This window comes from Prunus avium, chromosome 3 (assembly GCF_965620075.1).
Source record: "Prunus avium chromosome 3, drPruAviu1.hap1.1, whole genome shotgun sequence".
Lineage (NCBI taxonomy): Eukaryota > Viridiplantae > Streptophyta > Magnoliopsida > Rosales > Rosaceae > Prunus > Prunus avium.
In genome coordinates, this window is record NC_142286.1 from 38,715,560 (window position 1) to 38,736,716 (window position 21,157).

At 37.6% G+C, this 21,157-nt stretch overlaps 1 protein-coding gene, 1 long non-coding RNA gene and 1 pseudogene across 5 annotated transcripts; all 3 read left to right on the top strand.

The window, feature by feature from the left end:
- The first annotated feature begins 35 nt into the window (after positions 1-35).
- On the top strand, positions 36-1,890 carry LOC110768839 (8-amino-7-oxononanoate synthase-like; annotated as a pseudogene).
- Positions 1,891-10,638: 8,748 nt separating this feature from the next.
- Positions 10,639-13,399, top strand: LOC148296123 (uncharacterized). Of its 2 annotated transcripts, XR_015834506.1 has the most exons (4): positions 10,639-11,162; positions 11,228-11,343; positions 12,065-12,144; positions 12,237-12,380. It is a non-coding gene; the product is annotated as an uncharacterized LOC148296123 (long non-coding RNA). The 2 variants fall into 2 exon arrangements; XR_015834505.1 differs by lacking the exons at positions 12,065-12,144; positions 12,237-12,380 and adding an exon at positions 13,290-13,399.
- Positions 13,400-13,785: 386 nt separating this feature from the next.
- Positions 13,786-20,964, top strand: LOC110766856 (golgin candidate 6-like). Of its 3 annotated transcripts, none has more exons than XM_088250391.1 (19): positions 13,786-13,804; positions 14,430-14,490; positions 14,582-14,637; positions 14,743-14,877; positions 14,985-15,037; positions 15,345-15,491; positions 15,624-15,697; positions 15,790-15,859; positions 16,083-16,136; positions 16,414-16,509; positions 16,960-17,010; positions 17,109-17,195; positions 17,305-17,418; positions 17,498-17,569; positions 18,298-18,401; positions 18,597-18,645; positions 18,728-18,793; positions 19,043-19,804; positions 19,910-20,190. In XM_088250391.1, exons 3-19 carry the CDS (start codon positions 14,628-14,630, stop codon positions 20,126-20,128), a joined length of 2,163 nt encoding a protein of 720 aa, XP_088106517.1. In that variant the 5' UTR covers positions 13,786-13,804; positions 14,430-14,490; positions 14,582-14,627; the 3' UTR covers positions 20,129-20,190. The 3 variants fall into 3 exon arrangements, with proteins under 3 accessions (XP_088106517.1, XP_088106515.1, XP_088106516.1); XM_088250389.1 differs by lacking the exon at positions 19,910-20,190 and adding an exon at positions 20,235-20,964 and having other exon boundaries at positions 13,787-13,804; XM_088250390.1 differs by lacking the exon at positions 19,910-20,190 and adding an exon at positions 20,235-20,964 and having other exon boundaries at positions 13,787-13,804; positions 17,501-17,569.
- Positions 20,965-21,157: the final 193 nt, after the last annotated feature.

Here is a 21,157-nt window from a genome sequence, read left to right on the forward strand (position 1 = left end):
CCCAAAAATCAACTTGTCCTCCTCATTGAATAAATATGTCTTTAGTACAGGAAAAAGTTGGTCTATTTTTTTCGTTCTTTTTATGTAGGCATAAGGTATTAGTCATAAAAAGAAAGTATTCTCTTTGACTCAGGCTCATGGAACATTTGTTTGTGGTAAAAATGGTGGTGGAGTGGCAGAGCAATACAATTGTGAAAGAGATGTTGACATATGTGTTGGGACTTTGAGTAAGGCTGCAGGTTGCCATGGCGGATTCATAGCATGCAGGCAAGTGTTCATGCTATCTTTTTTCTTAGTAACAATAACAGATTTTGTAATTTGTAAATGTTAGGTTTATAGTAACTAGCAAATATGAAATGAAAATGCTGTGCACTATTCCTGAATTTCTCTGAAATATGCTAAAATAAGGAGGGAAAACTGTGGCAGTTGGTTTTAAAACTTAATACTTCAGGTGTTGAAATAATGGGTTCTTGTGTGTTCCATTTCTTTCTTTGTAATGGGTTCTTGCCATATAAACAGCAAAAGGTGGAAGCAACTCATACAATCAAGGGGTCGGTCTTTTATATTTTCAACTGCTACGCCAATACCAATTTCTGCTGCTGCCCGTGGTAATATATAATTTTGTTTGTTACAGGTGCTTTAGTTGAATATAATCAGAGAAGCTAGTTCTGAATGTTATGTCAAATTATGGGTTTTTAGAGCCAACATATGTAATAATCACTCGAATGAGCCAAGTTCAGGAGCCGGCTCGAGCTTGGATTGTAAGCCCCATGTATGATTGTTCACAAAACGGAATGGAACAATATCATAATATTGAGCAGTCTTCTACATTACTGTGGCTGTAATTTATCATGCATTATTCACATGCCATGATTATAGCATTTATTTTCTTATCTTTATTGAAGTTTTTCCCTTTGTTAACAATACAAATATAACTATGCAGCTGCTCTTATTGTGGCAGGAAAGGAAACATGGCGTAGAAGGGAAATTTGGAATTGGGTGCAGGACCTTCGTGCTCTCACTGGAATCCCCGTAAATAGTCCCATAATATCTCTTATGGTAGGGAGGGAAGAGAAGGCTCTGCAAGCAAGCCAGTTTTGTTTCCCTCTCTATCTGTTTGTGTGATTTGGAGATCATTCTACAACTGTATCTAACTTTGTTTATCATCAATGAACAGGAGTTTGTTGAAATCTGGTTTCCATGTGACTGCAATCAACAGTGCCACCCAACTCATGCAGGTCTGTGACAAGTCTTCGTTTCTGCTACAGTATATTTACAAGTTTGGGTTGTGCTCATCTTGTTCATTTTGTATTATGATGCTTTGCTATTTGACCTGATTTAGTTCTGTTGAGTTAAATCTACCATTTAGCTTGTATTCATGAGGTCGAAAGATTAATTGACACAACCCTATTATATAAAAAATGATTGGTCATAGTGAAAATAAGTCCAAAATGCATGTAACAAAGTTTGGAAATTGAAATCTAACTCGTTGCACTTGGGAAAAATGTGGGTCTATAGTTTAGTTCCTCCTCCACAGTGGATGGGTTGAAATTAATGTTGTTTCTTTGTGTACTTTACATATTTTTATTTGTACTTTTTCAACAGGCTACGCGTGACATTGAGCGCAACGCACACAAGAAACGATATTGAGAGGTTCACAGCCGCACTCTCCCTTTGTGTCAATTTCCAAGAAATTGGCATCCACGGCTGAAATGGTGGATATGCAGGGCTTTAGGATTTGATTTGTTTTAGATCCCAATAGTTCATAAGCGTACTGAGAAAACACATATAGTGTAATAAGAATTAAACATCACTTCATTTAGACCTTCTCGTACTTGTGACAATGGAATCAGATTTCCCACTATATTCACAACAAAAACAAGAATTTGTAAACATAACAGTAATTTTATAAAATAAAATAAAATTTTGAATACTAATGGGTTCATTCTCCAGGAATTAAATACCACCTCCCACCCAGAAATTAAATTCCTCCAAAATCAAGAATTCAATTTCTAATTTTGTATGGGCCCCACTTACTTTTCAATTCCTTGATCTGAAGTAAATGCGGAATTCAATTCCTGATGAGAATTTCAATTCATGATTAGTAAACACACCAGTAATGTCTGTAAAAACTCTAGCGCTATCAAGCTTCCTATATAAGTTCTCATCAAAACACCGCCTGCATGATGCCGAAACTTGTCATACTTGATCTCCTTGCTCGGTGCAAATCTATTCAAGTCTGCCCTGTCCAAACTTGCATCAAGCATTGTCAAGAATTTTTCATAGCTAGTAACTAGACGGTAAGAGTTGCGCTATTTTTCATAGCTAATAAAACCTTAGGTTAGACAGTGACTATGCTGTCAAAAAGAGATACCGTCCTATTTTATATTGGATAAAGTTGTATAACACTTTTGTAATTCAATTAATTAAATAAGTAAAATAAAGGTAACTTTTCGAATAATAACCACAAATGAATTACTGTAAAATATCATATTCATATCAAATAAATCTTCATTACTCTCACATTTCTGTAAAATTAAAAACAGTTACAGACACTCTTTATTTTGATATGGAGGGGATATCAGGATTAGAATACAAACGTGCTTGTCTATTCCATTCTCATCTCTCTCAGTTAAATTTAAAGTAGCATAGACGCTTTGAATCTATTTTGAATATTTAATATGAGTATGATAATTTTGAATTTTATTTTTTCAGTAGCACATATAAAGTTGGAGAGGAAAAGCCTTTATACTCAAACTGTTGTGTTTTGTTAAGTGTATATTCTCCCCAAAATCACTTATGGGGAAAAACATCTCTCGTTTTGGGCTCGTTTCGGAGTGATTCTGGATATAACAATAATCACTTCTATGGAGTAGCACTTCTTCATAGAATCACTTTAAAATCACTTAAAGTGATTATACGGAGAAACACATAAGCGATTCTGGCCCTCCCAAAATCATTCCAAAACGAGCTTATAATCACTTTAAAATCAATAAGCAATTTTATGGGAAGAATCTCATCATGTGCTTCTCTATAAAAACCACTTAAGTGAATATATGAAGAAGTGATTCTTGGCCTGAGGGCTCGTTTGGGAGTGCTTTTGGAACAGCAAAAAGCGCTTCTAAATGGGTGAAAGCACTTCTGTCTTTTAAAAATGGTGTTTGGCAAAAATTGCAAAAGCGTTTTGGGTGAGATCCAAAAGCACTTGGAGTGGTTTTGGAAGAAGCACTTGAGAGGTGCTTCTTCTTAAAAGCGTTGCAAGAGAAAAACAAGAGAAGCACTTGGCTCCCTTTAATGAAACTTTTAAAATACCAAAAATATCCATATTTAAATTTGTAAAATGCCAAAATACTCTTCTCTCTCTTTCTCTCTCCTATTAAAATGCCAAGATGAATGATTCTCTTGTTCTTCGCTCCCAGTATAGGGTCTGGATATTCCATGATTTTCATAGGCATCTCAAATTCAACATCAGCAGCTACATTCAATCCATCACAAAATCAAATAGGAACGAACCAAACACATAAGAACAAGCTTTTCCTTCTTCTTATTAATATTTTTGGTAGCAATTATTGGAGTTTGGCTTACTAGTGGCCGCTTCGTCTTCTTTGACTGAGAAGCCTTGTTTGGCCTAAGCGTGGACCGGAGTTTGGGATCCTGTGAATTTTTATTTTCTATGTTTATTATAATATTTTGGGATTCTTTAAATTTTTTTAAAAGTACTTTTAAAAGCGCTTTTACTGTGTCATCCAAATACTCAACAAAACATCAAAAGCGCTTTTATGTAGTGTAAAAGCACTTTTAAATGTGACATTGAAACGACACACTGCTTCTTTGTAGAAGCGCTACTGACATAAGCACTTTGGAAAGAAACACTCCCAAACGAACCCTCACTCTCAGAAAAGTCATGTCGTGATTAATTTGCGTATCTATAAGTCAAATTTCTTCTCAAACGAGGGCAATTTTGGATGATTTGATAATTTAACCAATCATGATGATCGAAACTTAGCACGACAACTCTCTTATTAAAAAACAAATAGTAAAGTTTTTCTCATTTTGCCGTTACAAAATTCTGATGGAGGATTTGATCATTTGACCCCAAAATATGAAGGGAAGATATACATCTGGAGTCGTTGACCGAGGGATAACACATGTAACAGATGAGGTTAGGAAGTTAGGAGGATGTGAGGTCACAGTCGCAGCGCAGCCAAACAAGCGCCAACAAGCAAAATCTTTTTCTTCATCCTCATCATCATCCATTTTACATTACTCAACTTGAAATTCAAATTGCAGAAAACATAATTGTTTTTTTATTTTTTTATAAACAGCAACAGCTATTATTGCGTTGCTCAATTTCCCCGAAACTTCCATGTGCTGAGACCCCGATTTCTCTCTGATTCTTTCTGATCTCTCAGTCTCATCAGAAGAAAGTAAATATTCCTTTTTAAAATCAAAAGAAAAACCCAGAAAAAGTAGACATAAAGGTTGCCCACTTTCTTAACCAATATTATTTTAATGCCTATCAATAATTTGAATTAGATCCACCTGGTTCAGTTCAGTTTATTTAAAGCAACTCCTGTCGCCACTGCAAGACTTGGGGCCGCTCTTCTTCACCATGCTTCTGACACCTTCTTCTTTGAACACAGGTACGTACGATCGACATCTCTCAACTTCTTGTTGCTTCAATTGCTGCACCCTTGCCTAGTTTGGGATTGCTGTCACTTTTAAAAAAAGTTGCTTCTCCTGTGCTTTGAAAATAATTAGCTGTAAAGTAAAGCAGCTCCATGTTTGGTAAACAATATTTTTAAAGTGCTGTTAGTACAAAAAACAGTGTAAAAGCGTTTGGTAAATTTTAATATAAAATTGTTGTAACTGTGAATAATGACTAAAATAGACATGATGTTAAAAGTGTTATATACTAATCATGTGGTGGTAGTTGTAGTGATGGAGTGGAGGTGGTGGTGGTGATGAAGGTGGAGTTGGTGGTGGTGAGGATGGCAGTTGTAGAGGTGGTGGTGGTGGTGGCAGTGGCAGCATGGTGGTAGTTGTAGTGATGGAGTGGAGGTGGTGGTGGTGATGAAGGTGGAGTTGGTGGTGGTGGGGATGATGGTTGTGGAGGTGGTGGTGGTGGTGGCAGTGGCAACATGGTGGTGGTGTTGGTTGTGGAGGTGGTGGTGGATTTGGAGGAGGTGGTAGTGGTGGTGGTGGTGGTGGTGGTGGTGGTAGTGGTGGTGGTGGTGGTGGAGGAGGAGGTGGTGGTGGAGGTGGTGGATGAGGTGGTGGTGGCGGAGGATGAGGAAGAGGATGTGGTGGTGGTGATGTTGGTTGTGGAGGTGGTGGTGGTGGATTTGGTGGTTTTGGAGGAGGTGGTGGTTGTGGTGGTGGTGGTGGTGGATGAGGTGGTGGTGGTGGAGGATGAGGAAGAGGATGTGGTGGTGGTGGTGATGTTGGTTGTGGAGGTGGTGGTGGATTTGGTGGTTTTGGAGGAGGTTGTGGTTGTTGTGGTGGTGGTGGTGGTGGCGGTCGTTGTGGAGGTGGAGGTGGTGGTGGAGGTGAAGAAGGAGGTGGTGGTGGTGGAGGTGGTGGAGGAGGTGGTGGTTGTGGTGGTGGTGGTGGTGGAGGATGAGGAGGAAGAGGATTTGGTGGCGGTGGTTGTGGAGGTAGTGAATGTGGTGGTGCAAGTGGTGGAGTTGGATGTGAAAGTGGAGGTGGTGTCATTTTTTAAAATGAATGATGGTATTTTGGGAATTAAAAAAATTCATTAAATGTTCATAACTGCTTCTTTTGAAAGCAGCTTTGAAAAGCAATATAGAGCCTGCTTTTAAAAGCTGCTGTCAAAAGGCCATTGCTTTTAAAATAATCGGGATATTTTCTTTTTACCAAACACCTAAAACTGCTTAACTTTAAAGTGAACCAGGTTTTTGGCCAAAAAAAGCAATCCCAAACAGGGCCTTAATATCTCTTTCAAATTTGTAGCTGTTACTTTGCAAGTTTCGAAAATTAGGCTTTTTCTTTGATCGGTACCGGATTTTTACCAGATTAGATCTTCGACAATGTCGCTCTGATTTGGTTCAGGGTATTATATGAATTTGTGTAGTAGTTTTCTTGTTCTTGTTCCTGAATTTATTTTTATTATGACGATTTCAATTTCAATTTCTGCTCTTAACGAGCAAGTAATTGAATTGAAACCCCTTGATTGGATAGGTTTTGTTTTGGTATTTTGGTCGGCTTGGTTGGTCGTCTGTGTAATTTTAGATGGTTGCCTTTTGTGGATGGATCCGTGTAGAAGCCACTTGGCTCCTATTTTATCTGCCAAAGTAGGAAACTTAACAGAGTAGGCAACTTTAAGTCGGTGATGAATGAGTCGTGTCCAACTCCGTTTCTTTGGTCTTTTATTTGTTTTGCAAGCCAATTACGAACTTTCTTGGACCCTTCCATATCCGCAGCCTTTCCTATCTGTATTTCTTTTTAATATATTTTAACTCCTAAAACCCTAAACGACTACCAGAATTGAATTCCAACTTTTCGTTTTCTGGGTTCTATTGTGACTGCCTTGTAGGTGCGGATTTAGACTGGTTTGGTTGATTTTGTGGCCTGCATTGTTGTGAAGGAAGGGAAAGAGGGTTTGCTTGGATTAAAGTTGAGGTTTTTTGTTTCTGTCTTTTTTGATTTTGTGGTTAATAGAGTTGAGTTAATGGGTGGGAGAAGTTCAAAGGAGGGGAGTTTTAGGCAGAATTCATCTTCTCGTTCTACTTCTTCATCGTGGAGCTATCCTCAAGTTCCATCGCCATATGTTCAATCACCATATGCTCAAGAAAGTCAAAGCTATCCACCACCCCAGCAAGCCTATCCAGCACCATCACAGCCTTACTATCCCTCATCGCAGGATTATGGTGGTGGTGCTCGGGCAACTCGTCCTACCTTGGAGAGGAAATATTCAATAATTTTTTGTAGTTACAAATCCCTAGAGGAGGTAAGATTACTACGCTGTATCTTCTGCAAGCTTTCCTTTTTCTGGTTCAAGTTTCTTACCTATCTACCATGGTCAATTATGTTGACTCAACTGCAATCTTTGTAGGTGACTGAAGCTCTTGCACGTGCTGGTCTTTGAGTCTTCCAATCTTATCGTTGGAGATGGCCATCCACTGCCTGCAGTAGCAGAAATTCCAGTGTTGTTTTTGATAGTGGATGAACATGGTATAAATGATTTCCATTCTTCAAAAATGCAAGGAGTTAAATTTGACTTTCAATATATTTTAATATATACTTTTTCAAGTTAATCAGTGACAATCATTGTGAGGATAATTATTGTTGTTCGCAAAAACATTTTTTTTTAAACCCTTTATAATTATTTTTTTATATTACAATCCATATTTTTTTTAATTGTGGTTCGCAAAAACATTTTTCAGACCCTAATCAACACAAGATCAAAAGAATACCTCCTAGTACAGAGGTAGGAAAACAAACTGTAAGCTGGGTGCATCATATATACTCATATCATCAAGCCTTTAGATGAAAGAAGAGTGGAGGTTGGAGTTGAGACTCAAGGTTAGTAGTCTTACGCCTCCCAAATATTAAGGTACTTCATTCTTATTATAAACTACCTTAAAAAAGTTGTGAATTTTTAAGAAGGAAAATCATATCCAATCTCAAAGCAATGGATCTTTTGAAGTTTACTTTGAATGCAATCAAAAAGCAACATCCGAGAACTAAATTGTAGCCAATTACATAATATAAAAGAAAGATATTTAAAAACAGAAGAGTTTGCAGCCAATTCATTGTCATGAGTTTGATACCACACCAATTGTAATGTGCACGCAGACTTTAGTAAAGACACTGCTCCAATCAAAATAGTCAACCTGCAAAGACGAAACAAAAACAAACATTACGCTGTGGAAAACAAACTGTAAAATCCCACCACCAAAAAACTATAAAATTACTACCTGTATATGGAATAGCACCAATCTGATCAACAAACAGATCGACGAAATCAACAGCAACCATTGTGGTGTGCGCAAACACACACGCAGGCGTCCAAATATTCCACGAACTCAAAGAGTCCGGGGAACGGGCGTGGATTAATGAAAAACAAGAGTGCAGCGCTCCCAATCGTCAAATGGGGGAGACACATGGCTTGCAATTTTACTTTAAGTGCACTGAAGTGATCATCATCGAGCACTCTGCCCCTGGCTGAGGCAGAGTACTGCTCGAGAAGATCCACAAGCGATGCAACCCTACACACAAATCAAATATTAAGGCTTCTCCACTGCCTAAACACAAATCTGAAAAGAAAACATGCAACAAACAGAGAAAAGGAAAATTCAGAAAACAACTAAACCACTACCTCTAATTTGTGTAGGGTTGCATCGCTTGTGGATCTTCTCGAGCAGTACTCTGCCTCAGCCAGGGACAGAGTGCTCGATGATGATCACTTCAGTGCACTTAAAGTGAAATTGCAAGCCATGTATCTCCCCCATTTGACGATTGAGAACGTTGCACTCTTGTTTTTCATTAATCCACGCCCGTTCCCCGGACTCTTTGAGTTTGTGAAATATTTGAACGCATGCGTGGGTGTGTTTGCGCACACCACAATGATTGCTGCTGATTTCATCAATCTGTCTGTTGATCAGATTGGTGCTATTCCATATACATGTAGTAATTTTACAATTTTTTGGTGGTGGAATTTTACAGTTTGTTTTCCACAACGTAATATTTGTTTTTGTTTCGTCTTTACAGGTTGACTATTTTGATTGGAGCAGTGTCTTTGCTAAAACCTGCATCTGCGTGCACATTACAATTGGTGTGGTATCCAACTCATGACAATGAATTGGCTGCAAACTATTCTGTTTTTAAATATCTTTCTTTTCTATTATGTAATGCTGTAATTAGCTACAATTTAGTTCTCGTGGATGCTGCTTTTTGATTGCATTCAAAGTAAACTTCAAAAGATCCATTGCTTTGAGATTGGATATGATTTTCCTTCTTAAAAATTCACAACCTCTTTTAAGGTAGTTTACTTTGAATGCAATCAAAATTGTTGGCCCTAAACTTGTTGGCCCGTTTAGAAAAGTTGGCCCAATATTTTTCTTGTAGTAGGCCCACACCTGAGACTGTAAACCCTTGTTGGCCCGTATTGGGCCAAGTCGACCCAGTATTTTTCATGTCATAGGCCGACACCTAAACCCTAAGTCGGCCAAATATTTTTCGTGTTATGGGCCCAACTTTGGGCCCACCGAAACATGAGATCTGTTAGATTATGAAAAAGATGAAATCTTTAACCCTAAAAAATAGCTCTACATGAAAACATAAATATGAATCGGAAAACAGATCTCTAATTCATAAAAAGATGAATTCTTTAACCGGAAAAAATTATCTCTATATGAAAACATAAAATCAAATCGGAGAACAGATCTTTCCCTCAAAGTAAATCATTGGGAAAGATAGATCTCAAAGAACATGAATCATCGGGAAAGATACTCAAAGACTTCATATTTCTCTCATAAACTCTATACATCCGATTATTCAAAAGATAACGAACATGAACTAAAGAAAGAATAAGAAAATGAACATGAACTAAAGAGAGAGAATGTGATGTTAAAATTATCTGAGAACAGATCTCTAATTCATAAAAAGATGAAATCTTTAACCGGAAAAAATTATCTCTATATGAAAACATAAATTCAAATCGAAGAACAGATCTTTCCCTCAAAGTAAATCATTGGGAAAGATAGATCTCAAAGAACATGAATCATCGGGAAAGATACTCAAAGACTTCATATTTCTCTCATAAACTCTATACATCCGATTATTCAAAAGATAACGAACATGAACTAAAGAAAGAATAAGAAAATGAACATGAACTAAAGAGAGAGAATGTGATGTTCAGAGAAAATTATCTGAGAACAGATCTCTAATTCATAAAAAGATGAAATCTTTAACCGGAAAAAATTATCTCTATATGAAAACATAAATTCAAATCGGAGAACAGATCTTTCCCTCAAAGTAAATCATCGGGAAAGATAGATCTCAAAGAACATGAATCATCGGGAAAGATAATGAACATGAACTAAAGAGAGAACAAGAAAACGAACATGAACCAAAGAGAGAACAAGAAAACGAACATGAACTAAAGAGAGAGAACGTGATGTTCGGAGTCAGATAGATGTGTGCTTATATAGTATCAATTAGGGTTTGCCAGAGTTACGAAACTACCCTTTGTCATTTACTATTCTTACTTAAATTCCGGTTCGTCAACACGCGACTCCAACTCGTTTTTCCTATGCATTTGTTATCATCTTGACCGTCCAAATTTATCTAGCGATAAGGAATGTGCCACGTCATTTAACGAATTTTTTAACTTCTTTAAACTCCTTGCACTGTTACAGTCAACAACTCCCTTCCCTCCTCCCTCATCTTCCTCCCTCCCTCCCTCTCACGGACATCCCTTCACCTCTCTCCTCTGCCTCACCAAAACCAAATCAAATTAAGATTGAACCATGACATGCACATGCAGTATGCAACAAATATAAATCTTACATAACAAACCCTAAATTAACCTCTCTCCGTACCCATTTATCTCTCTCTCTCTCTCTCTCTCTCTCTCCGCATTATCACGAAGAAAAGCAAGCCAATAGCGTAAGTTTTTCATTCATCTATCTGTCGAATGCTTAATTCTACTTGCTTTGTGTTTGATATTTTAATCGGCTGAATATACTTCTTTTCCTATTATATTCATTGTTTACGCTACTGATGTAAATACTGGAGCTGTGATTCGCTGCAAAGTTTTTATTGACAAACTTTCCAGAATTCAGATATTTCATAATTCCATTAAGCTTGACTTAGATGGGCTTGCCGCGCTTCGAGTCCGTGCCTTTGATAGTGGTGAATGTACTTTTTGAAATGCTAATTATCACGAGATGTTTGGGGCCATTGAATTCTCAATTTCATTTCTTGGTAGTGCACTCATTGTTGATGCTCTTTTTTCTTTTCTTTTTATTTGAGAGTCAGAGGTAGTCGCCACTCTCTGTGTGTGTTTCAGTAACTGAGCTTCTTGAGAGGCAGAGGTAGTCGGCAGGCGATCTGTGGCTTCAGATCCATTAGCCACACAGAAAAGGAAAGGAAAAAGATGAGGTGTGGTGTTTGGAGAAGGAGACGGGTGTCTGTAGGTATATTGCTTGTTTCTCATAAATAAATAAAACGTTATATAGAGCTTACCTTGAATGTTTATTAGAATGCCCCAGAAGCAGTGCTGTTATGGGAACCTATAATTTTACACAGCAATCATTGGATCCATTCTTCGCAACTCAATGCGCAAGCCTGAGGAGAATGTGGCTCAATTGTCTTCTGGTCAGTTGATACGATACGATTCTCTCTCTCTCTCTCTCTCTCTCTCTTTTCTTCTTGGTTTTTCTTTCTTTTCTCTTTCTTTATTTTCCATTGGAACACCAGTTTGAGAATGCTATCAGTTTGTTTCCTGTCATTAAACTTCAGAGTCAAGACAGTGTTCTTGATTCTTCTGTGTTGTTTTGTGATTTGGGTCATGCTATAATATCGTAGTCAGTTGGCTTTTTAGATTTTGCGCCTTTAGCTCATCGCGGGTATTATAACTGAATGCGATCATGTTCTTGGAGTTTCTTGTTTTCTCAACTTGGGATTTTTGTTTTTCAAATTTACCAGTTACCACCTTCTGTTAACTGGTTTCAATTGAAAATGACATCTTTTCTGAAATCCCAAGTTTCAATCTTTTCTGAAAATATTAAAAATATGGATTAGAACAAGTGTGCAAAAATATACAAGATTGACACTTGTTAAGGGTTTTATACTTTTCAGCTGGGCTTGTCTAGGATCATGACAAAGCTAGCCATAGTTTCAAGGTTACTCACTGCCAGTACCTAAATAGGATAATGAAATGACAGCAGTAAGTATTGGAGAACTCATATGAACACTAAATCTTAGCCAAGCTGTTTACAGTTGCAATGTATTTCTAGGAGAATTGCTTAATGTATTTCTATACTCTATAGTACTGCTTGTGCTTGGGAGAAACTCAGAAATTCTAGGCCTATGACAGCTTGGGCTGATCTGTTTGATGCGAATTAGCAACAATAATGTTGAGGGAGGAGCTTTCCATCCTTTGGTTAGCTAACAAAGGTAAGCAGGCAACTCTTGACAGAATCCTTGTCTAGTACTTACGAGCACTTGTATAGACTCCATAGGCTATTAGATTTTGGGTTTTGTGTCAGGTTTTGCTGGAATCGCATAAGCACTAATTCTTTGATTGCTCCTTTTATGATGATGATGATACATAGTACTCTAGAGTGCACGGTGAATATGGGATCACTCCTGGTCTCATCTTTGTTAATTGGGCAGCTGTGCTGCTCAATGGAAAGGTAAACAAGTGCATTATGTTATGTAGTAAAAAAGCTTTGCCTGGCTGGCTGGGATTGTGGATCATATCTGGAGGTGGAGAAATGACAGGATTTTGGGAATGAGAACAAAGCTTGTCATGGCTGTGCTGTATTCAAGGCTTTGCAAGGCTTTGCATTGTGTCTGTTCTGTTGTGTATGCTACTTAATTAATACTTAATAGTGGAAGTGGTTATTGACGTTGTCGGTTATTTCTGTTTTATTACTTAGACCTTGTACTATATTAAGAAAAGGCACATAATCTCATCATTTGCAATTTGCAATTTGCACGAGAGGGGAATGCATCATGCATCAATTTGCACAACTGACTAGGCTTTTTTGCCTATTAAAGTTACCATACCAACCCAATGGCGACTTTTTTGAATTTACCAATTCCATTCCTGAATCTAATCTCGCATGCATCCCTCAGTTTCATGTCAAAAGATCATCTGAAGAAATCTACATTACAGAGGTAAAGCATGCATTCTTCCAGTATCATTGTTCAAACAATGATATATCCAGTTACTTTGCATTTTTTACTAGTAGGGTTCTTTCTTCTTTTCATTTTCCTTTCCACAATGTGAATTATGATCGTCTTATGAAAGATGTTATTGTATGTCCTATTAATTGCTTCTCTTGTCGAATAATGTTCTTGCATTCTCTGTTTTTCTCTACGTATTTGCTTCCTTTTGGCCCGAATTTCTGCAAATGTCCTTTGTTCTCATCCGATGCTAATGTCTGTCTTGCATTATACTATAGAAATTTCTGTTTTGCTTTATATAGCAGCTTGTTATGTTTTTGGCTATTTTCGTTTCTTATGTGAATTGCAGAGTGATGACATAAAGTTGTCCAATAACCAGTCTGATTACTGGAGAATTTTTCCTGTATCAGATGATGTTGCAATCAAACATGGCTGACAGAATTCTATAATTCTAAAGGCAACTTCACAGGGACGGGATAAATTGACAGCTTCTTTGACTTACTTTAGTGCGCTAAATGAGACGAAGGAGGTAATGATGTGATCTTTAACTTTTTTCCTAGTTCCTGATTTGTTTTTTATGATTCTATTTTAAATTTTGTTCTTATTTTGCTTAAGTTGGTTCGTCTCTGCTTGTAGATTCTCAAGGTTGCACAAGGAGTCATGGTTTGTGACCAAGTCAAGTTTAGTTTGGATAAAAGTGATGCGTCTCCAACCATTTTCCGTTCCTGGGCCCCTGCTATTTATCAGGAGGTTGGTATACTCAATTTCTTTAACTTCAACTCTAATGTTGCTTTGGGGATCTGAACACTATCAAATTATACAGGTTGTGCTAAGGCATCCAGTGACTAGAAATGGTTCTCTTCAGACATGGGTATTGTGTCTGTGTCTGTGTCTGCTTCTGGGTTTGTCCAGGCCAAGTAGCCTGGTAAAGCTACTATCAAAGTGCTCTCCATATTTTATTCATTCAATTATGATGAGGTGCAGGGTACTGTATATGTTCTTTTGCGTCCTCATAGCAACAAGTGTCCACTGACCTTCTTACTCTTTGCTTTGTGGAATCTTTTAAAGTTCTGTACGTTGCATTGGCGAGAAGAGTCTATTAGTGCAGACTTGGTCAAGTTTACTTGATGTCTGCACTTCTCTTTGTTTACCCCAATACTTAAATAATTAAGCTGTAAATTTTATTATTGTGTAAAAAGACAAAAAATGTCATCCAACTTAATAATTAACCATAGGCTCAGCGAGAAGGGAAGAGTGTTAACTTAGCTGTGCCATGTTCTGCGTTTTGGTCAGGACTTAGAATTTACAACCACAAACAAAAAAACAAAAAAAAACAAAAAAAATCCGCGAAAGCAAAAGTGAATCTCTTAGATTAGATCGATCACTTCATATCCCTCTCATCGATTCGTCAGCTTAATTGATTATCTTCCCGGTCTCAGTTTCTCAAGCAAGCAAGTCAGTTTGTGTTTCAACAATTTTCGCTTCCAATTTAGGGCTTCTCTGATAATTCGCGCTAAAATTGGCTGAATTTTCTTGGTGTTTGGTTGCAGGATTTCTCGAGTCTCAGTGTGCCCTGAGAAATCAGCAATGGATTTGGTCTCTGGTTACAAGGTGATCTAACTTCTCCCTCTCTCTCTCTCTCTCTCTCTGTCTTTCTTTTGTCCTTACAAACTCGTTTGGTCTCTTATGGCTTCGTGTGCAGGGGGTTGTGGGGCTCGTTTTTGGCAACGAGAAATCTGGTTCTTCAAATGAAGATAGGTACTTCCCTCCTTCTGTCACCAAATTCCATACACATTACTCCCGCTGTTGCTTAGTTATAATTGTTGAATGGTATGTGACCAATGTACTCTGTCATTGTTTCAGTATGTAGCTATGTTGAATGCTTGCTCGATTGTATTAGCAATGGTAAACTGTCAGAGGACAGGAGGACTGCTATGCTCGAGCTTCAATCTGTTGTGGCAGAAAGCTCTAATGCACAGCTAGCATTTGGAGCAATGGGTGATTGCTCCTCTTCTTGTTTGCAAATTGCAACAGTGGTTTAGTTTTTCATTTTATGTTTGTCATCTATGACATTTTTCATTCATTTATTTTTTTCTTTTTTGCAGGCTTTCCTGTTATGATGGGCATATTAAAGGAAGAACGCGATGATGTTGAAATGGTTGCTAAATTTTCTTCTTCTTTTCATATTTCCCCTTAATCTCATTGTTTTTCCCGAGTTATCATGTTGTAGAATCCATTCTGGTGTTTTATTGAAACTGTTTGGGTGCCACTGATGAAGCTGTTTTTATTTTCTGATAGAGATATTTCACTTTTACTGCATCTTTTTAGGTTTCTGGAATGCGAATGTGATTGTTATGTCCTTTTCACCTGTCCCAGTGATTCTTATGAATTTTCCTCCAAACGTAGTTCTTAATGTCAATTTATATTCATACATAAAGTCTCATTTATGTTTTCTGCATATGCAGGTTCGAGGTGCCCTAGAAACTCTTGTAAGTGCCTTGACTCCTATTGACCATGCAAAAGGCCCAAAGAATGAAATTCAACCAGCTCTAATGAACGCTGATCTGCTCTCCAGAGAAGCAGACAACATTTCACTTCTTCTGAGTTTGTTGGTTAGAGTTCTCTAATTATATTTGCAAAATCCTTTTCATCATTCTATTTAAATTTGCTTGATTTTTGCTATATTTTTTTGGTTCATGCACATAGTTTGACAATGTTTATATTTATTTTGGTTGTTTTTGCAGTCAGAGGAGGATTTCTATGTACGATATTACACTCTTCAACTTTTGACAGCTCTTCTCACAAATTCTCCAAATAGGTATCAGTTTAGAACTACTATTTCCCTTTAGTCTAATTTTTTTGAATTCTTTTAGTGGTTTTAGAAAGAATTTTTTCTGAGTTCCTCTTCAGGTTACAGGAAGCCATTCTGACCATACCTCGTGGTATAACTCGCTTAATGGATATGCTTATGGATCATGAGGTACAATTCACTGAATGATAATTTATCATTTTGCATTTAACTCTATTATCAACATGTTTCGCTACAATTTAACTTTTAAGCTAAAATTCATGTTTATTGGTCATCTCTCTATTTGAGGATTTTTTTTGAAATCTTTTGGAACCTATGAATTATTGAAATATGATTGTGGTATCAATCTTTTCCTGTTGTTCAGTCATACTGAACTATTGTGTTTTCCTTCTAGGTTATACGAAATGAGGCCTTATTACTTCTTACTTACTTGACCCATGAAGCTGAGGTGAGATTTTTCTCCCACATGATCCTTAGTCACTTCTTTTTATTTAGTTATATTTGTTGAACCTGTGACTGAAAAGTGCGTTTCTTTCCTTTTTTTTTTTGAAAAGAGACTCAATATTTTGTTGGTGTAAACAATAAAATTACAATCTAGTGGGCAAGATGTCCATTCCAAAAGTACAACAGAACACTAATACATAAAAGCTATCAATTGCTAAACCATCAGAACTGAAAAGTGTGTTTTTACATTTTTATTAACTGATAGATTGTTATGATATCAGGAAATTCAAAAAATTGTGGTCTTCGAAGGTGCTTTTGAGAAGATTTTCAGCATCATCAAAGAAGAAGGTGGTTCCGATGGTGGTGTTGTTGTGCAGGTAATTCTCTTTGACTTATTCTTTTCATATTTAATTCGCTGTGTGACTTGTTTAAGTGTCATTGCTGATAAACCACTTGTCAAGCTTCCTTCTACGGATTAATTTTGTAAAATTGACATGAATCAAAAGCCTTCGTTTCTTTGGTGGGTTTAGACTTTATAACTATACTGATATTTTCACCAAATTTTATAGGTAAAATAAAAATTTTCCATTATTTCACTGCAAGGGATGCAAACGTTTGTTTGTTATATACTAAACTTGTAAAACACTTACTTGTCATGTTCTAATGCCTTGATTATAGAGGGATGGCTGTTGGCACACTGTGTTACAAAATAAAATGTGTGTGTAGTTCATAAATCAAGTTCCCATTTCTCATACGTGCTCATCTCTAAAAGAAATTGAGAAATCAATTGATTTTGGAAATGGTTCTAATGTAATACACTTCTGCAGGACTGTATTGAATTGCTGAACAATCTTATTCGGAAGAATGCATCTAATCAGGTTTTTAGTTTTTTCTGTTGCTCTTATTCTTGTAATCATTGTTGTCATTTGTGCATTTTGTTTCTTTTTGCTTCTAATTAAAAGCATGTGTCATTCAGGTACTACTGAGGGAGACGATAGGATTTGACCCCTTCATGTCAATTTTGAAGCTACGAGGGAGTACTTACAGCTTCACTCAACAAAAGGTTAGATACTCGATTTTCATAACTTTGTATTGCAGACTGTTTTATTTATTATGGCACAACTCTTACTGGTAATTTGTTGTTGACATTGAATTAAACTCCATGCCAGTAGACAATTAATCTACTCAGTGCGTTGGAAACTCTTAATTTGCTAATAATGGGAGGTTCGGAGGCTGATCATGGAAAAGATGCAAATATGCTGACAAATAGGACAACCCTCGTTCAGGTAGTCTATAATACTCTCTCACTAAATTAAAAATTCTGTGATATGTAGTCTTTCTGATTTTTTAATTTTCTGGATGTAGAAGAAAGTCTTGGACCATCTTCTAATGCTGGGTGCGGAAAGCCAGTGGGCACCTGTTGCTGTCCGTTGTGCAGTAAGATAGTTCTTCACCTTCTTCATCCTCTCTCTCTCTCTCTCTCACACGCGCACACACACACACACACACACACACACAGCCCCACCCAACGAACACATCTTTTGATAGTATGTCACTATATTATATACGACCAATCAATGTCAGCTGGACATAAAAGTACTTTACCTTTTTATTGCTATACCTTTGAGCCTGTCATTATGGACTAATTACGTGAACTCTCCGTATCTGTTTCCCTGAAACTTATGTGGCATGCTAGGTGATAAAATTAATACTGATTTTCAAAAGGACGACACATATTTGGTTTAGGAACTTTTTGGTAATGATGTTTATATAGTTCCTTGTAGAGATTGATGTAATTGTTAGGGTTTGTTCACTTTGTCAGGCACTACGATGTATTGGTAATCTGATTGCCGGACATCCCAAGAATCTTGATGCCCTTTCAAGCAAATTGCTTGGAGAGGGGCCGTAGGAACCTGCTTTGAACTCAATTCTTTGAATCATCTTGCGGACATCCAGTATGCAAGAATTTGTTGCTGCAGATTATGTTTTTAAGAGCTTTTGTGAGGTTGATAATGTGTATATGCTCCTTATACCATTGATTACTTTGCTGTGCTTCGTGGGCATACTTAATTTATTACTGGCATACAAAAATTACAGCTTCATGATCGTGTACTTTTTACTTCTAATTTTATGTTATAAATTTTCTGCCACCTGGTTTTTATCAGAAAAATGCTGATGGCCAAACTATGTTAGCGTCAACTTTGATTCCTCAACCTCATTCCATGGCACATGCTCCTGTTGAGGAAGATGTGCACATGTCCTTTGGAAGGTTTGTGTATTGTATGTGCCTTTTTTCACTGCATGCTTCTAAATTCTCTGTTTATTATTTATTATTTCAGGCTTGATTGAATTATCAAACCTTTGTTGCATCAGCTAAAGCTTGATCATCTTATTCTTTTCATCTTTCTTTGTTGGAAAAGCTACTTGTGCTAATTAATTTTACAATAATTTGATTCTCTTGCAGCATGCTATTACAAGGTCTTACCTTGAGTGAGAATGATGGTGATCTTGAGGTAATGTAATACTTCAGTAGTATCTGAGTTTTGGAAAAGACTAGAATATATCTGTTCCATTAGCTAATATATTGAGGTGCAGACATGCTGCCGAGCTGCTAGTGTTCTTTCTCATGTAATGAAGGACAATATCCAGTGCAAGGAAAGGGTATGCAGTTATATCGTCTTCTGAGATCTGTCTTCTGATGTAGTAATTATTTGATTTACCGATTTTATGCCAACCATGTACTTGCATTACCTTTGATGCTCACTTTATTGTATTATCACTCGTCAAAAAGAAAAAGAAGTAAAATCGTCATCAAGTTAAAATTTTTATTGGGATTTCTTGCTTTTGGAATGGTATGGGCAATTACTAGATCACTCTTACAATGTTCTAATCTTATGAAACAATTTGCAGGTTTTGCGTATTGAACTCGAGGCACCTACACCATCTTTAGGTGCTCCTGAGCCTCTAATGCACCGTGTGGTAAAATACTTAGCCCTTGCCTCTTCCATGAAAAACAAAGATGGAAAATCAAGTGGAAACTCATATGTTGAACCAATTATCTTGAAATTGCTGGTCACTGGGCTATCTGATTTCCCTAGTGCTGTGAATTGCTTCCTAGATTCACGTCCCCACATCACATATCTTCTTGAGTTGGTCTCCAATTCCTCTACTACAGTGTACATAAAGGGATTGGCAGCTGTTCTTCTGGGGGAGTGTGTAATCTACAACAAATCAGTTGAAAGTGGGAAGGATGCTTTAACTATAGTTGATTCTATAAGCCAGAAGGTTGGGCTCACGACATACTTTCTGAAGTTTGATGAGATGCAGAAAAGCTTCCTTTTCACCTCTGCGAGGTCTACTCAGCCCCGTAAACAATTAACCAGATCTGCTTCTGCTAGTATGGTAGAGATTGAAGATGTTGATGAGAACAATTTATTGGATCAGAAAAATGAGGATCATCCAGTTCTCTCCTCAATCTTTGATGCTCCATTTGTAAACCTTGTTAGGAGCTTGGAGGTGAACATCAGAGAGAAAATCGTTGAGGTTTACAGTCACCCAAAGAGCAAGGTGGCAGTGGTGCCAGCAGAATTGGAAAAGAAGAGTGAGGAAAGTGATAGGGAGTATATAAAGCGGCTGAAAGCATTTGTGGAGAAGCAATGCTCTGAGATACAGGTATTGTTTCGTGTACACAAGCTCTTGGTTTCTCGTTTTTTCTGTGTCATTTTTTGCACTATGAAATCTCTTTTCTGAAGAGTATGTCACAACTTACAACAATAGTTAGGACTTAAGAGGCAATCAGTAGAGAAGTGTTTGGATCCGGCCATATGTGGGCTAGGGCTACTTATGGGCAGATCTCTGCAAAGATGTGGATTGGAGCCTCCATGGGTGTTTAATGGTGTGGGTTGGCCTCCATCTATTTTCCAGAAATGCAATTTTCAACCACGTATGCAACACCATTCAATCCTGAGTTTGATAGAAGTGCCCTTTGTGATGTAAAAGAGTACCCTAGTTGTCTCTGGAATAAGCATGCCGTGGTATGAATGCTTTAATATATATTGTATTAAAAAATATGGTTGGTTTGATATTCTTTCTTGTCTTTCAGGACCTCCTTGGTCGCAATGCAACTTTGGCTGAGGACGTGGCATCGACTGGTGGGGGCAGTTATGCCCGGCCTGAGCAGGGTGCGGGATCAGACAGAGTCCAGGTAGAGACATTGAGACGAGATCTTCAAGAAGCATCTAAGCGGTTGGAGTTGCTCAAGGCAGAGAAAGCCAAGATTGAATCGGAGGCATCTATGTATAGAAGCTTAGCTGGTAAGATGGAATCTGATCTGAAGAGCCTGTCGGATGCTTACAACAGTCTTGAACAGGCGAATTTTCATCTGGAGAAGGAGGTGAGAGGCCAGCAGGGCGTAGGAGGGTCTTCGTCCATTCCAGATGTAGAGGGAATTAGAGCAGAGGCAAGGGAAGAAGCTCAGAAGGAGAGTGAGGCAGAGCTGAATGATCTTCTTGTGTGCCTTGGACAAGAACAGACCAAGGTGGGAAAACTGAGTGCAAGGTTGTTGGAGTTAGGGGAGGACGTGGACAAGCTGCTTGAAGATATTGGAGATGATATGGGGCTGCCTGCTGATGGTGAAGAGGAGGAAGACTGATGATGATGCTGACGTCTTACTTTTTATTTTTATTTCATGGCGTGATCTCATCATTCATCCTCCTGGTATGGAATGGATGGTGGTGGACGGGGTTTATGCTTGGCTGTGCCTTTGTACATTTCTGGTGGAATTTGTACAGTTGATATTTATTATCATTAATACGCGAAGATTCTGGATCAAACTGTTTTCTTCTTCCTCCTCAAATTTAATTTATACTCGTTTTATTGGTAATTGTTCAAAGTTTCAATTTATTCCCTTTCCAGTATCCTTCAGGTCTGTAAGAGAGATTCGAATTTAGGAGCTTGAACGGATGGTAAATGCTCTTAACACTAGGCTACAAGGCCCTTGCAAAAGTTCATATTTCTTTTTTCACT